Source organism: Vipera ursinii (assembly GCF_947247035.1).
Source record: "Vipera ursinii genome assembly, chromosome: 3".
Lineage (NCBI taxonomy): Eukaryota > Metazoa > Chordata > Lepidosauria > Squamata > Viperidae > Vipera > Vipera ursinii.
Window position 1 is genome coordinate 147,067,518 of NC_139516.1, and position 16,157 is coordinate 147,083,674.

The following is a 16,157-nucleotide window of genomic DNA, read 5'->3' on the forward strand; positions in this document are numbered from 1 at the left end:
GCGAGGCATCGCCATAGAGACAGTGACAGCACAGAACGGGATTGGGGGCGAGAGGAAGAGGAGGAGGAGGAGGAGGGGAGAGAGGAGAGCCCGCGCGGCGGGGGCCGGGTCGGGCCGGAGGGCCAGGCCGGGCCTTGCCTCTGTTTTCGCCGCGCGTCCAGGGTGGGCGGGTGGGAGACTTGGAACAAGTACCAACATGGATTCAGGGGAAAGTGGAGGCGGTAGGGGCGGCGGAAAGATCCGGACGCGACGGTATCATCTGGCAGCGGCCTCCTCGAAGCCTTACCCGCCAAACAAGCAGGTGAGAGGCCGCGACGGGAGAACGGAATCCGTGGGGACGGCGGTAAAGGGGGGGGGGGAAGGAGGGAGAGGAAGCCACCGTCAGCCCCAGGAACTGCCGGGAAAACTCAACTCACGCGCTTTTCCCCTGCGCAGGGCCGGGAAGAGGGGGGGGGGTCGCCCTTGGCGGCCTGAGCGGGGAGCCCAGGCCACGTTCTGGCTGGACGGGCTGGGAGCCCCGGGAGGAATCGGCTTTTTTTCCTTTCCCTCCGTGGGAGACCGGGGAGAAAAAAGCCCGCGAGCGAGCGAGCGGCTGTTGTGTATCAATTGCGTGTGTGAGAGAAAAGAGAAGAGAGGTCGGGAAGGAAAGAATTGGAATTGTTAATAGTTCCACGCCGTGCTTGCTGTTGGAATGTAAAGCCAGGGAAGGGAGGAGACTGAGGGAAAGGGATTCCCCTCAGGGTTATGGGATAACTCGAAAGAGAGAGAGAGAGAGAGAGAAAGAAAAACAAAAAAAAATAGGCCTCCCCGCAATCGCTTTTTCCCGCTTTTCTGTGGATTTGACTCGCTTTTAGAGGCGGTCGAGACTAGTATCACCTTCCCCTTCGCACTTTTTTTTTTTTTGCACGTGGTATAGGGCAAAAACGTGCGTTTAGTACACACTTACCGCGGAGTTGGTTTGATTTCATTGGTAGGGTGTTTTTTTTAAATAAATAAATAAATAAATAAATCTGATCGAGGTAGTTCTACAAAAAGAAGAGGCAGCGTAGTAACTGTAATCTACGAAGTTGGTTTTGATTTTCGATTGAATAAAAGCGAGCTGGTTTTCTACCGTTTTTAAAAGATTGGGAGAGCATAAAACGAGAAACCGGCTTTGCCTGATTGGAAACTTCCGGTATTCCGGCAGATCCCCAAACAAATTAAATTCAAATAAATGTGTTTTTTTTTAGATCTGTTGTAAAATGTATAGAATTCTGAGTTATTTTTATTTTGTTAAACTGTATGGACAACATGACATTTTTATTTATTGTCTTGACATATGAATAACACTGATTTATAAACGAGCTATTGTGTGGCGGTGACCTAACTGAAACATTTAACCTGATTTAACAAAAATAATTTAGTTGTCCATTTGGGAGGCTGTGAGTTTAATTGTCAGGCCTGTGCTATTCTATTTCAACTTAGTTTTTAAAAATGTGACAGTGACGTGAGTAAATTAAATAATTATGTAAAAGATTAAAAACTATATACTATAAAGAGTTTGGGTAAGAGAGGCTTTTTTCAAGATTTCAGTTACTTAGAATGAGCATATGTCTTCCATTGCAATTATTTGCTTTATTGCCATTATTTAATGTGTTTAATCATCAGAATCCGACTACTGTATTACTTTTTTATATATATTTTTCTCAATGTACACATGCTGTTTATTATAGTTATGTAGCTTATGTATATTAGTGTATTGGGAGTATCAGAGCTCAACAATACAACTCATGCTTGCATGCAAAGTACTAAATTCAGTTTTCTGGTGTTTCTAAGTAGGCTTGGAAAAAGAAATCTCACCTAAAGCCTTGGAGAGCTAATAACCTGTCAGAAGTGCTAGGCTAGATTGACAGGTTGTTAGCTTGATTTGATATGAGACAGCTTTTTGTGTTCCTGTCATCAGTATAATTTTTGAAATCTTTATTCTGTATGCAACAATGAACAGCGTGTGCCTGTTATATTATGCAGGTTTTTTTAATTGATCTGTTTTAGACTAATGTTTGGTTTGAAGTCTGTAGGATTTTTTCCCTCTGAATTTTATCAACAGTAATTTCAAATGTTATCTTTATTATTTATGTTACCTTTATTGTGAGGAAAACAAATTCATGAATACAGATAGTCCTCACAGCAATTCATTTAGTGACTGTTCAAATTACAATGGCATTGAAAAAAGTGACTGTTTTTCACACTTAATCATTGCGGCATCCCCCATGGTCAATTCAAATACTTGGCAACTGAATCATATTTATGAGGGTTGCCGTGTCCTGGGGTCATGTGATCACCATTTGCGACCTTTTGATAAGCAAAATCAGTATGGAAGCCAGATCACTTAATAACCTTGTTACTAACTTATCAAATGCAGTGATTCACTTAACAACCGTGACAAGAAAGGTCATAAAATGGGGCAAAACTCAGCAACAGAAAATTTGGGCTCAGTTGTGGTCGTAACGCGAGGACTACCTGTACATTTTTGCATCCTTCCAGAGAAAAAAATCCCATTATTTATTCCATAGAATTATCTTATTTTCAGAATAACTCATTTCAAAATGCATAGCATGTTTTTGAAATATAAGGGCAATGACCATGATATAAATGAATATTTCTTACATGTTAATTATTAAATATAAATAGCAGAAAAAATGCTATATAGAGTCTGCTACAAACACTACAAATACTCCTATGAGGTTTAATTTGGGTTTAATTTAATTATTTGATCTGCTGATTTTGTATGTTTGCACACTTACAAAGAAATGATCAGTCTATACTTTTAATGGTAGGTTTATTTTAACAGTGAGAGACAGAATAACAACAAAAATCCAGAAAACACATTCCAAAAAAGTTATAAATTGATTTGCATTTTAATGAGTGAAAGAAGTATTTGATCTATCAATCAGCAAGATTTCTGGCTCCCAGGTATCTTTTATACAGGTGACAAGCTGAGGTTAGGAGCACTCTTTTAAAGGGAGTGTTCCTAATCTCAGCTTGTTACCTGTATAAAAGACAACTGTCCACAGAGCAATCAGTCAATCAGATTCCAAACTCTCCACCAATACCAAGTGCTGTCCAAGGATGTCAGGGACAAAATTGTAGACCTACAGAAGGCTGGATTGCGCTACAAGACTATTGCCAAGCAGCTTGGTGAGAAGTGACAACAGTTGGTGCGATTATTTGCAAATGAAGAAACACAAAATAACTGTCAATCTCCCTTAGTCTGGGGCTCCATGCAAGATCTCACCTCGTGTAGTGTCAGTGATCTCAAGGCAGCTGGGACCATAGTCACCAAGAAAACAATTGGTAACACACTACACCATGAAGGACTGAGATCCTGCAGTGCCCGCAAGGCCCCCCTGCTCAAGAAAGCACATGTACAGGCCCATCTGAAGTTTGCCAATGAATATCTGAATGATTCAGAGGAGAACTGGGTGAAAGTGTTGTGATCAGATGAGACAAAAATCGAGCTCTTTGGCATCAGCTCAACTCACCATGTTTGGAGGAGGAGGAATGCAGCCTCTGACCCCAAACACCATCCCCACTTTCAAACATGGAGATGGAAACATTATGCTTTGGGGGTGTTTTTCTGCTACTGGGACAGAACAACTTCACCACATCAAAGGGACGATGGACGGGGCCATGTACCATAAAATCTTGGGGGAGAACCTCCTTCCTTCAGCCAGGGCATTGAAAATGGGTCATGGATGGGTATTTCAGCATGGCAATGACCCGAAACACACGGCCAAGGCAACAAAGGAGTGGCTCAAGAAGAAGCACATTAAGATCCTGGAGTGGCCTAGCCAGTCTCCAGACCTTAATCCCATAGAAAATCTTAATGACTTGGAAAGGATCTGCAAAGAGGAATGGGACAAAATCCCTCCTGAGATGTGTGCAAACGTGGTGGCCAACTACAAGAAACATCTGACCTTTGTGATTGCCAACAAGGGTTTTGCCAAGTACTAAGTCATATTTTGCGAAGGGGTCAAATACTTATTTCGCTCATTAAAATGCAAGTCAATTTATAACTTTTTTGAAATGTGTTTTTCTGGAATTTTTTGTTGTTAGTCTGTCTCTCACTGTTAAAATAAACCTACATTATAAACCTAAATTATAGACTGGTCATTTCTTTATCAAGGGGCAAAGATACAAAATCAGGGGATCAAATAATTTTTCCCCTCACTGTAGTATGACACATTAGTCAGTTCCAATGAAACCCAAAGTCAAATTAAATATGTACATACAATTTTATAGAATTTGATAGATTTGCATCTATTTCATGAGAAGTTTAGATTGTCTTCTTTGATATTGATCCATTGTATTTCTTTAAAGCCAGTTGGTTTGAACTTAATGAGAGTGGTACTTATTTCCTATATGTATCTGTAACATATTTATATATTTTTGCAAAAAATGTAGTGAAAATGGTCAGCATTCAACAGGGAAGGCCTAGGTGAAGTATGTTTGTTACACATCTAAAAATGCTGTTTGAGTTTCACTCCAGAATACAAAAGTCATCTCAGGGAAACCTGCCAGCAAGTACTGCAAGATAATAGCATGCCAGCCTTGGTATAGACAGTAGACTCTTCCTTATGATCCATGAATGACTGACCAAGTCTCTAATAGGAATGGAGATGTGTCAGGTACCCTGATCTGTAGTAGTTAGCATATTATCTGAAATTAGTAAAAGATCTTCCTGGTCATAGGGATCCCTAAGGTATCCAGTGACTACCAGAACATCTCTCAACTTCATATTTATCCTTTCAGTAGGAATTTCAATCACATTTAGAACAAACTCCCAAAACTGTTATCTGGGAATAACCCACACACAGGATCTCATTCTCAGATTCACTCTCTGTTTATTGTGTATCCAGCTCATTATTTCATCCAGAGACTTAGTTCAGGAGTTACATCACTTTTGCAATTACTTTGGAGAAGGATTGCTGAGTGTCATCAGTATATTCATTTCACCTAGTCCTAAAATTCCAGATAACTCCCTCCAGTTAATTTTATAGATGTTAGATATCATTGGGTGATAAAATAGTGCCTTCTCGTACCAGTAGGATGCAAAGGCTTAGACACCATTGAGAGATATTTCTTGGAAGTAGAAGTCAAGCATATTGTAGCAGGGTGCCACCAACTAACAAATTATCTAGGATTGTTATTAAAATTTGTACAGAGTAAAAACACGGAAAAAATAATATTAATAAAGACAAAGGAGCATAAAGGTAATAGAACTAGGCAATAATAATTAAAACAAAATCTCATACACTACTTGGAAGGACTTGAATCACCCTAACCAAAAACCTGGGCAAAGAAGTAGATCTTTAAGACCTTCTGAAACACCAGCAGGATGGAGGCCTGTTCCAAAATCCAAATCTCGGAGGGAACCTCATTCCAGAGGGCAAGTGCAGTGATAGAGGAGGTGTACTTCAAGGTCCTGATAGATGGCATTGTTTAGAGAGGAACACAGATCACATTAACTTTGCTATATCAAATCGTCAGATGGATATTATGGGAGATACCGTAGTTCAACTTATCAGGTCTTATGTCACATAGACTCTTACAGAAAATAACCTGGAAGCAAGCTTGCAACTCATGCAGCTTCGGAAGTAGGAGTGTTGCACAGGCAATCCAAGGCATGCTCACCACTGCTTGCATTGCTGCATTCCAGGTGGTTTCCAAAGGCTCTCCTATGTAGAGCATGTTGCAGTACAGGTAGAAATTGAGTTACAATCATTCGTTTAGTACAGGGGTAGGCAACCTCGGCTCTTTTATGACACATGGACTTCAACTCCCAGAATGGTATATTTTGCCAGTAGTGCTGTGGAACATCCAGGTGCTCTTTTGCAAACTTCAAACGTGGACAGATGAAACCAAAATTGAGTTGTTTGGGAAAAACACACAACACTGTGTGGAGAAAAAAAGGCACAGCACACCAACATCAAAACCTCATCCCCACTGTAAAACATGGAGGAGGGAGCATCATGGTTTGGGGCTGCTTTGCTGCCTCAGGGCCTGGACGGATTGTTGTCATTGATGGGAAAATGAATTCCAGAGTTTATTAGGACATTTTGCAGGAAAACGTACGACCATCTGTCTGCCAACTGAAGCTCCACAGAGGATGGGTGATGCAACAGGACAATGACCCAAAGCATACAAGTAATTCAACAAAACAATGGCTTCAACAGAACAGAATACGCCTTCTGGAGTGGCCCAGTCAGAGTCCTGACCTCAACCCGATTGAAATGCTGTGGCATGATCTTAAGAGAGCGATTCACACCAGACATCCCAAGAATATTGGTACACTGAAACAGTTTTGTGCAGAGGTGTGGTCCAAAATTACTCCAGATCATTGTGCAGGTCTGATCTGCAACTACAGGAAACGTTTGGTTGAGGTTATTGCTGCCAAAGGAGGGTCAATCAGTTATTAAGTCCAAAGGTTCTCATACTTTTTCCACCCTGCACTGTGAATGTTTCCATCTTATCTTCAATTAAAACATGATAACAGCTAATGTTTGTGTAGTATTATTTTAAGCAGACTGTGTTTTTCTATTGTTGTGACTTAAATGATGTTTAGAGCGCATTTTATGGCCAATTCATGCAAAAAACCACATAATCCCAAAGGTTTCACATACTTTTTCTTGCAACTGTATGTGGTGAGCAATATTGTTTAAAATCTACAGCATGTGACATTCCTCAGTATTAATGGCACATTCTAGAATTAATAAATGAAAATGGGAAATATGGTCAGATGAACTAAAGAAATGCATAAATTCAGTAGTCTTTACTAAGAAATGCAGCATTCATTTTTCTCTTTAACTATAATGGCCAGCAAAATAAGCGTGTTTCTGTTCTAAATTCTTAATCATGTATTGTGTCTTTTTCAAATATAGGCACATTGCCATGATTCCAAGATATTGAGGAGGGTTGTAGGAAATAAGTTTTGAAATTGTGCTGACTAAGTGGAATCACCGAAAGGAAAAAATGGGTAGAAATTTCAACTCCTATCACAAAATTGAACCTGAAAGAGTTCTAAGGTGTTTTTTTTAACATATTAAAAGCAGAGGCAAAAATCCATCCTAGGGTTCTTCTCAAGAATACTATTACAGAGAAGAAGAAAGGTAATCCATAAAAGTATCATTGAGTTTGAATTATCCCAGTATGGGAAATATTATTCTTCCCAATTCTTAAGAATGAAGGCAACAGAGCTTTTTACCTTTGTTATGTTAGGAAGACATAACAATAGGAATCTAACAGTGTAGTGGATTAGGCATTGGACTAGATATATGTTTAGTGAACCATGCAAGTTACCTGGTGCATTTATACCAGTCTTGCTAGCTCACAGAGTTGAAAGGTAAAATAAGAGGGGAAAAATGCTACATATGCTAATTTAAGCTCCCAAATGAAAGGTCAAATATAAATATAATAAATAATTGTGATGAGAGGAATTGTTCTGTACGTTAAAAGTATTTCTGTGTGAGGTGTTGAAAAATCTTTATAGGCATGGCAGAATTTGAAAAATCCATATTATTTGGATAAAAGATAGAGCAGACTTTTAAAGATTTTTAGGGAATAATTTTGAGTTTGCTAGCTCAGATTTCTTGACACTACTAGAAATACCTAAAGGAACTTTTGTAGTTTAGTAGTCTGAATTATTCAGTAAAGCTTCCAATGTGCAACTGTGTTTTCTTGATTTTCAATAGGGAATTATGAACATTGTGAAGGAATCTATAAAAAACATTGTTCCAACTTGGCTTCAAAGATATTTTACACAAAATGAAGAGAGATCTCCAAATGAGCAAAGAAATCTGGAAGGGGATATAAACTATCATCCAGACTTTGCAGATGATATCACTGAAAATGCTCTTGAGATAGATGGTCGAATCACTCCTGAGCCAGCCAGGATTACTTTAGAAGGTAGGTTTATTTATTTTATTAATTGATTAATAGGTTTAATCAATAACATTGCAAATGTTCTCCAAACTTTATGAATTATGATAAAAGATTTTGTTACATTTTCAGACTGACATATTATGGAATGCTTTTTTATGTAATTGCCAGTATCTTTTTACTCTTAACAGGTGCCTTCCAAGATGATCAGATTAAATTCAATGGCAAATCTAATTTAATTTAATAATCATTACCATGAACTACTTCTTATAGGAAGCATTTTATTAAGCAGCAGAAGATAGTAAGGCCGCCTAGGTCCTTTCTTGACTTGTACATTTTTATATTTATTATTTAATCAAAATGATTATTTGGTATATTTTAAGTATCCAATTGATTGTGTGCCAAGAAGTGAACAAAGAAATTTGGCTTATATGTCAGTTGACTTGAGTTTTAAATAGAAATGTACTCCTAGAGCAATATTTGCCAATAGTATCATTAATTGCCCTTATCAAAACCCTGCCCACACAATGTCCTCTAATCTTAAAAATAGCTTACTGAAGAAGTGACAGAAGAAATTAGCTCATCCTCCTTCAACACAACCTAACATCCTAAACTGATTTGGAAAATTTATTTCTCATTATTCTACTCTCTCAGTTAAATAAATTGTTGAATGTAAATTTTAAAAGCAACAATTGTTGCTTTTGCCTACTTCAGCTATTTTTCATTGGCTATTTGAACTATCTTTTATTGAAATTAATCAATTATCTAAACTGATAGGTCTTTTGCTTCAACATGAAGCATACCGGACCCTTCTTTTCCACTATATATTTGAATGTTTTAATATATTTTAGGATTATTGGAAAGAGAAAATAGTACAAGGTGTCCTCAACAACAACTGGAACCAGAATTTTTGTTGTTAAGCAGTGTGTTCGTCAAACGCAACTGCGCCACTTAGCAATGGCAATCTCTGCAGTCCCGATTGTCATTGTTAACTGAATCCCACAGGTATTAGACAAGGCAACTTCAGTCCAGCTTCCCACAACCAAAATGTGGTTAACTCCATCCCTCTCAACATTCTGCAGATCCTTCAAGGCCTAGATATTATCTGTTCTTGGGGAACCTGGGAGATTTTTCTGTGGTTTAATATCCCTTCCTGTTTTGTGCACCTTTTTATAGTCATTTTTTAATTACGACTGATTGTACGTATGTGTTTGTTTTGTCTGTGTGGTTATTATAATGAAGTACAATACTCTGAGTCACTTTCATGTGAAATGAGCGGCTATATAAATAGGATAAATAAATAAAAATGAATGTTTGTAATTTGTACTGCAATACTTATAAGCTACCTTAAATGCTTATATATGAAAATAGGCAGGTACAGGATTACTCATAAATAATATAAAATCTAATCTCTCAATAGCTTAATTTAATATAAAACCTAGCTTATATTGTGTATTAGTCTTTTAAAATTATTAAAATTCTATGCTGCAGGGTTGTGTTGTAAAATAACAACATCTTTTATTCTTTCTGTATGTACAACAATAGTTTTGTTATAATAATATAGTTCTTGGCACAAATATAGTAGCTATTCTTATAAAATTTCCTTTCTTCAATTTCTGGGCTAGAGAGGAATAGAAAATTGAATTATAGTATGAAGTAGGCAGTGTTTATTATTTAGTATCCTTTATAAATAATTTTAAGATTTTCCTTGGTTTTCCTTTTTCCCCTCTATATCACCTTTACAGAACATTGGCTACTGATATGAAATTGTCCTTAACGTTTTTCTACACATACTTGCTACTTCAGATAGTGGTGCAATTTTCTTTCTTTTCTTTAGAGCCATCAACAAGTAGATCTAGCTTAAATTTCACAGATATTTTAACACGTCCCTCTCTTCATCGGAGTCATGTTAACTGCAACATTTTGGATTCCCCATCACCACTCTGTCAACCATCCACATCAACTGCATTTCCAGTTAATAATTCTAGACTTTCACTGGGAAAAGAAATGAAAGATTCTACCTCGCAGCATGAAGATGATAACATCTCAACAACAAGTGGCTTCTCTTCAAGGGCATCTGATAAAGGTAACTGATTTCACTGTAGTTTTTAAACTAACAGTGAAAAATTATCTGGAAGCTATAGTGGTTTGTGGGTGTGTATAAATGTGTGTGTTTCTTTTGCTCTTTGTTTTACCTAATTAATTAATAATGGGGGAAACAGCATATGCACCCCAGGAAAACACTTCCTACTCATGTCTAGCAACCATCCTAGCTTACATTTTTATACGTTCAAAATAAAGTGCTGAGCTTCAGTCAAGCACTGTTTTTATTTTTTTTAACAATATCTCTGGTTCCAGAAGCATTTTTGAAAATGAAAATAGTGCTAGAAGCTTTATTTTTTACAATGTGACTGGTAATAGTTATAATCTAAAATAAAATAAATGAATCGAGGGCTGGCTTAAAGTTTTCTCTATATTATATTTGTTTTAAAATGTATTTTATAATATAAATAAGACTGATGCAGTTTTATGTATATTTTTAGACATAGCAGTTTCAAAAATAGCTTCAGTGCCACCTTTGTGGTCTGCAGAGAGTGAAAGACCTGTTTCCCTTCCTCAACATTCAGCAAATAGTTCTAAAAAGCCTGGATTTAATCTCTCTGCCTTTGGAGCACTCTCTCCAGTAAGTACTACATAATAGCTTCTTTAACCCTGTTCCTTGTGTTTCCAGCTTCCTAATTAAATATCTTTCTGTATTTCCAGTCACTTGGTAATGCATCATTTCTTAAGGCAAGTCAGCTTGGGAATTCTCCATTTTATCCTGGCAAAACTACATATGGTGGTGCAGCTGCAGCAACAAGGCAGTCTAAATTACGAATTACTCCGTATCAGGTAAATAAATGCTGGTGATTTCAGGAAGTCATAAGGGTTAGGAAATTATCTTTATGTTTTATGTACCAATTATGCATATTCCTGTCTTAACATGTTACCATTTAAGTAATGTAATTTTTCCAATGACTATCCAGCATTGGGAGCACAGGATATGTTGGTTTTGGATTATTTTGGTCATGATTTGTAATTAATTGCATAAACTTTAGGCTCATGTATTCCCATCATTTCTCTCTTTTCTGGGCAAGACTTTGGGCAAGGCCTTTCCTTTCATGTCAATAAAGTTTTCCAACTTCATTGTTTTCCTACCAGTGTTAAACATATTTCAGTTTAAACCTAGTAAAAACAAAAGTGACAGCTATAAATTGTGGCTTGTTACAATAGCATCTCATAAAGTTACTTATTCCACTATACTTCTCGACAGTCTTACTGAAAGTGTTTTTCTAGGATCCGCAAGGAAGTTAAGGAATATGATCCCACGTCCCCTCCCCTCAGTGAGTCAGCTAAAAGGAAAGAACTACAGTGGCTGTTGTCTTTTTATTCCCTAAAATACCTTTGATCACCAATATCATGTTACCACATGGTGGCAGATGAATAATTATGCGAAGTAGAAGACTACTACTGTAACTGCCTATCTTGATGCTTCTCTTTTCAGTGCCAGATTCTTTCTTCCTTCCATCCATCCATTCATCCCATCACTCCATAGGTCTTGATATTCACTATATCAAGAAGCCAAAAGTTTCCAGGGGTGTCAAACTCAATTTCATTGAGGGCTGCATCAGCATTGCGGTTGCCCTCAGGGGGGCGGGTGGGTGTGGTAAGGGTGGGCGTGGCCTACTGGGTGGGTGTGGCTAGAGTGCGTATGGCCTACTGGGTGGGCATGGCCAGCTCTACATCGTTCGCCTCAAGGGTGCCTATGGGGGCCTGGGCAGGAGTGGGACAGATCTGAGGGTCTCTGGCAGAAGGAGGGTCTCTGGGCCAGGGCCAAGGCAGTGGGGGCCATTCCCTCACTGTTTCGCGGGCCACATGCAACCACTTCACGGGCCAGATCTGGCCCCCGGGCCTTGTGTTTGACATGTCTGTGTTATACCATACTGAACATAGTGATTATTCTTCTTCCAAATTTGTAGAACTTCAGAAGACAGTCTGACCATTACTGTCTGCTATAATAGGAAAAATAAAAAATAAGGATTATTGTTTTGATTTTTCAGACACCTATAAGAAGACAAATGAAAGCCAAGCAAGCAAGCGCACAATCCTATGGAGTGACAAGTTCCACTGCAAGGCGCATCTTGCAGTCTCTGGAGAAGTTATCAAGTCCATTAGCAGTAAATTTCTCTCTCTTAAAAGTTATTTTTAGTAGCTAACACAATATTATCTATGTATTACAATTGCATTTGATAAATGTTTCTTTCTGTACCTATAATTTAACAGTGTCATGCTTGTTCAACAGGATGCTAAAAGAATTCCCTCTTCAGTTTCTACTCCATTGTCATATGTAAGTTAATTTTCAAACTTCTGAAATTTCCTGACAAACAGTTTCTAAACCCAAGACTTAATTTTTGTGTTTTTTATTTCAGCCTCTGGAAAACAGTATGCTGAATGTTACCAATTTCCATTCATCAAGGAAAAGGGTGAGTTAATCTACAAAATCTTACCATTAGTTTTAAGCAGTGCAAAATTTATTTAATTCTTTGATGTGGAACTGTTACGTGGATTCTGACACAGAGGGCTTATAGGGTTCCAGTAAAAATTAGGAAGGAGCAGAATGTTCTGATTTGGGATGAAAATTCCAGGAACTATACTGATCTAGCCATTCAAATAATGCTCTAGCAGTTTTCTAAAAATTTAAACCTCTTTTGATACCAGACCACACTCCAACACCATGAATCAATTATTGTTCTGCAAGATTGGAACAATTGGATTATTAAGGTCCAGAGGGGGGAATGCCCCCCCACCCCCCAAAAATCTAGTATTCCCACAAATGCTCTATCCCTCAAACAACATTAGACTGCCTTCTGTTGTTCATGTTCGGAATTTAGGTTTTAGATTAACATATGTAATATAATAAGTTTCAACTTCTACTTTGTAATTTTTCAATTTGCTTGTTGCATTGGCCTTGTATAAATAAATATTTTATTTTCAGTCCTGGTTATAGAATTTTGTATTTAAACATTAATTTCTTGCTAACTGACAACTGGAAAAGATGTCAGATAGAATAACTGATGCTGTTTTCCTTTTGGCACATTCAGATAGATGCAGCCACCTGTCATTAAGTGGAAAAAGAAGGAATTGTCTATTCATAGTATAATAAATTGTTGGCAGTAGTAATTGTTGGCCAGAACCAGAAGTATGTTAATGGTTTATTGCCAAGCAAATATGCTGCCTACTGTCCATAATTTGTTGTGTAAAACTAAATTGGTATAATTTGTTAATAAAATTGGCTGAAATGGCCAGCTGGCTAAATAATTCTCTGTATGTATCATATTCAAATGTAATTAATATTTTATATTAATCCAACACATATTGTTTTAAATTTTACTAAGTTTAATTTGGTTTTCCAAGTATTAAATATTTAGATTTGGCACTAGTCTATTTCCTTGAGTATATTTCTAATGTTTAAAATAAATATGCAAATTAATTAGTATTTCATCATTTTATATTCTATTTCTGAGACTCAATGTGGTTGATAATAGAAATAAAGATTTTTTTTAAGTATTTCAAAATTATTTTAAATATATACAAACTGCACCAAAAGCTTTCACATGTTTATTGATGAATTAGTTTTCTGCTTTTGGATCAGTGAATATTTCTTATTTTAAAGGTTGAAACTCATTATCCACCCGTTCAGAAGCTTGTGACACCCAAGCCTGTTTCACGGTCAATGACTCATTCACAGTTTTTTAAACCTTCTCTCGTGTCTACTGCTGAATCAGGCAGGATACGACAGAGACTAGAGATGAACCATAAAGTAAGTATATGTCAAAGCATCTAACTATACACTTAACTATTATACATACTCCATTCCTCTCCAGTATTTGTATCCTGATCTAATTGGAATTAGCATTTTGAAAAAAGTTTATTAAATATTATTGTAATAGTAGCTTGGCACTTAGTTTAGTTAAAACTTTTGGAGACTGACTAAATAGAAATTAGTAAAGGTAAAGGTTCCCCGGCACATGCGTGCTAGTCGTTTCCAACTCCGTTTCAAAGCCGAAGAGCCAGTGCTTGTCCGAGGACGACTCCGTGGTCATGTGGCCAGCATGACTAGATGCCAAAGGCGCACGGAACACTGTTACCTTCCCACCGTAGTGGTCCCTATTTTTCTACTTGCATTTTTACGTGCTTTCGAACTGCTAGGTTGGCAGAAGCTGGGACGAGTAACAGGCGCTCACTCTGTTACACGGCACTCGGGATTCGACCCGCCAAACTGCCGACCATCTGATCGACAAGCTCAGCGTCCTAACCCACTTATTTAGTATGCTTTTGAGATATGGTTTGTGACCAAAATGGGTTAAAGTTTTTTTGTTGTTGTTAATGTAAATAGTGGGAATCTGATTTCCTTGCTGAAAAGAATGTTGACTAGTGTACTAACAGAATTAATTATGAGGTGTGTTTTTGTTTTGGTGCCTTCAGGCTCATGTTGTAGTTTTCCTGGCAAGGTTTTTTGGAAGTGGATTACTATTATTGCCTAGAGGAGAATTGTTTGAATTATTCTGAACAGCAGGGGGCAGTAAGGAAGTATTATTGAAGAAACCCATATAAATAAATAAAGGAGTTTGAGAAATGTTTGAGTAAACAAAGCTGGTGTTTTTCATTAATTAGTACACATTTCCTTTTTATAAAACAATAGATTAGAAAATAAATGGATTAAAAATTGAAGCATAATACTTCTTTACAGGCAGGGCAGGAGAAAAGGCTCGCAATGGAATTGCAAAGTGAACAATCAGAAAGGTATGTAAAGTCTACTGTGGCTCTGAAAGGCCTATTATGAATAATATTTGACTTTTCTTATGTTTTTCATTTTTCAAAACAAGAAATTGAATACATTATCAGCCTAAAAGGAAATACAAATAATCCTCAGCTTATGACCAGTCTCTTAGCAACTGTTCAAAGTTACAATAGATCTCTCCAGGGCTACTTACAACCCAGATTCAAAGTTTCAATTATTACACTTTGTAATCGAAGTTTCAGTGGTTACTGAATGTTCCTACTGTGTTGCTAGTTTCCTTACTCCTCTTCTGAAAAACCTCTTCAGTGAATCAGAAGACCTAGTACACATTGTGAGAGTAAGGACTAAATCTGTCAAAATGTTTCTGTTCCTAAGTTTTAGTTTATTTTCTCTGCCACAACTGACCGACAGAAAATAGCTGTAATGTTCACAAAGTTGCCCTCATTGAATTTTTCTGGACAAAGATGTGTAGAAGACAGTGGATTAGAGCAAGAGAAAATGTATCGCATGAGATTGCTTTTTGTTCACATTGTTGGATACTGTAAAAGACAAAAAGTATTAATTACAGACATTGAATTGGAAATGCATAAGATAGGCCTGCAAAAGACTGGTGAAGGTAACAGGACTATCTTGAAACTGGAAAGAAATATCCAAATCTCCACAAAAGTCCTCTGAATGTATAGGTAAAAGAGAGGAAAAGTGAGGCCGTATCTTTCAAAGGGATATAAGACTCACTATTTATTGCCTGCTTGCTTATTTTTTGCTAGGAAACTAATGTTTTTGCGCTCTTTCATCAAAAACATGAAAGGGAATTTTATAGATAGCTTTTCAAAATTTCTAAAAAGTAGAAGGGGTCTGCAAGGTCTGCCATCCAAGACAGGTCGTAGTCCTTGAGAAAAAAGATGGTGGTGGAAAATAAAACCATAAGGATTTTACACGTTTTATTAACTTCTGACTGGGAAAAAACCATAGTTATATTGATTATTTATAGGATATATTAACTGTTGCAGTGTGCATAAATTTTTTTGCAACGTGTATTAATTCTGTGTCAACAGTGTCACAAGCCCTGCATTCACAACTTCTACATCCAATGGACTGCCACCTGCAGTGGGAAGTGGTGGAGGCAAGATGAAAAGGGGAAGAGGTGTTCACCATGTACCAAAATCCACACAAAATGAGGTAAAAATATTCATTATTTTGCAATATACTTTTTTTAGTGGAGAAGCCATGTGAAATATTCAACTTTCCATAGATTATGGGCCCACTTAAGGCCTATTATTCTTTGTTTAAATAACATAATAGATAAACTATTTAGTATGTTTTAAACCATTTAAGTATCAAAGCCTATGTGCTGCCTTTTTAGCACAATTGGATTCCTATTTCTTCTGTACTGCAACAG

At 37.2% G+C, this 16,157-nt stretch overlaps 1 protein-coding gene across 3 annotated transcripts in view; it reads left to right on the forward strand.

Annotated features, from left to right (window-relative positions):
* Positions 1-184: 184 nt before the first annotated feature.
* The window catches only part of NUP153 (nucleoporin 153), a 35,659-nt gene continuing 19,686 nt past the window's right edge, over positions 185-16,157 (forward strand). For all 3 annotated transcript variants that reach the window (XM_083357853.1, XM_083357854.1, XM_083357855.1), the window contains exons 1-11: positions 185-301; positions 7,731-7,944; positions 9,755-10,003; positions 10,461-10,600; positions 10,681-10,809; positions 12,018-12,134; positions 12,260-12,304; positions 12,387-12,440; positions 13,631-13,777; positions 14,708-14,760; positions 15,814-15,937. In XM_083357853.1, the coding sequence (XP_083213979.1) occupies positions 197-301; positions 7,731-7,944; positions 9,755-10,003; positions 10,461-10,600; positions 10,681-10,809; positions 12,018-12,134; positions 12,260-12,304; positions 12,387-12,440; positions 13,631-13,777; positions 14,708-14,760; positions 15,814-15,937 (1,377 nt within the window). In that variant the 5' untranslated portion in view covers positions 185-196. The remainder of the gene's footprint in view (positions 302-7,730; positions 7,945-9,754; positions 10,004-10,460; positions 10,601-10,680; positions 10,810-12,017; positions 12,135-12,259; positions 12,305-12,386; positions 12,441-13,630; positions 13,778-14,707; positions 14,761-15,813; positions 15,938-16,157) is intronic.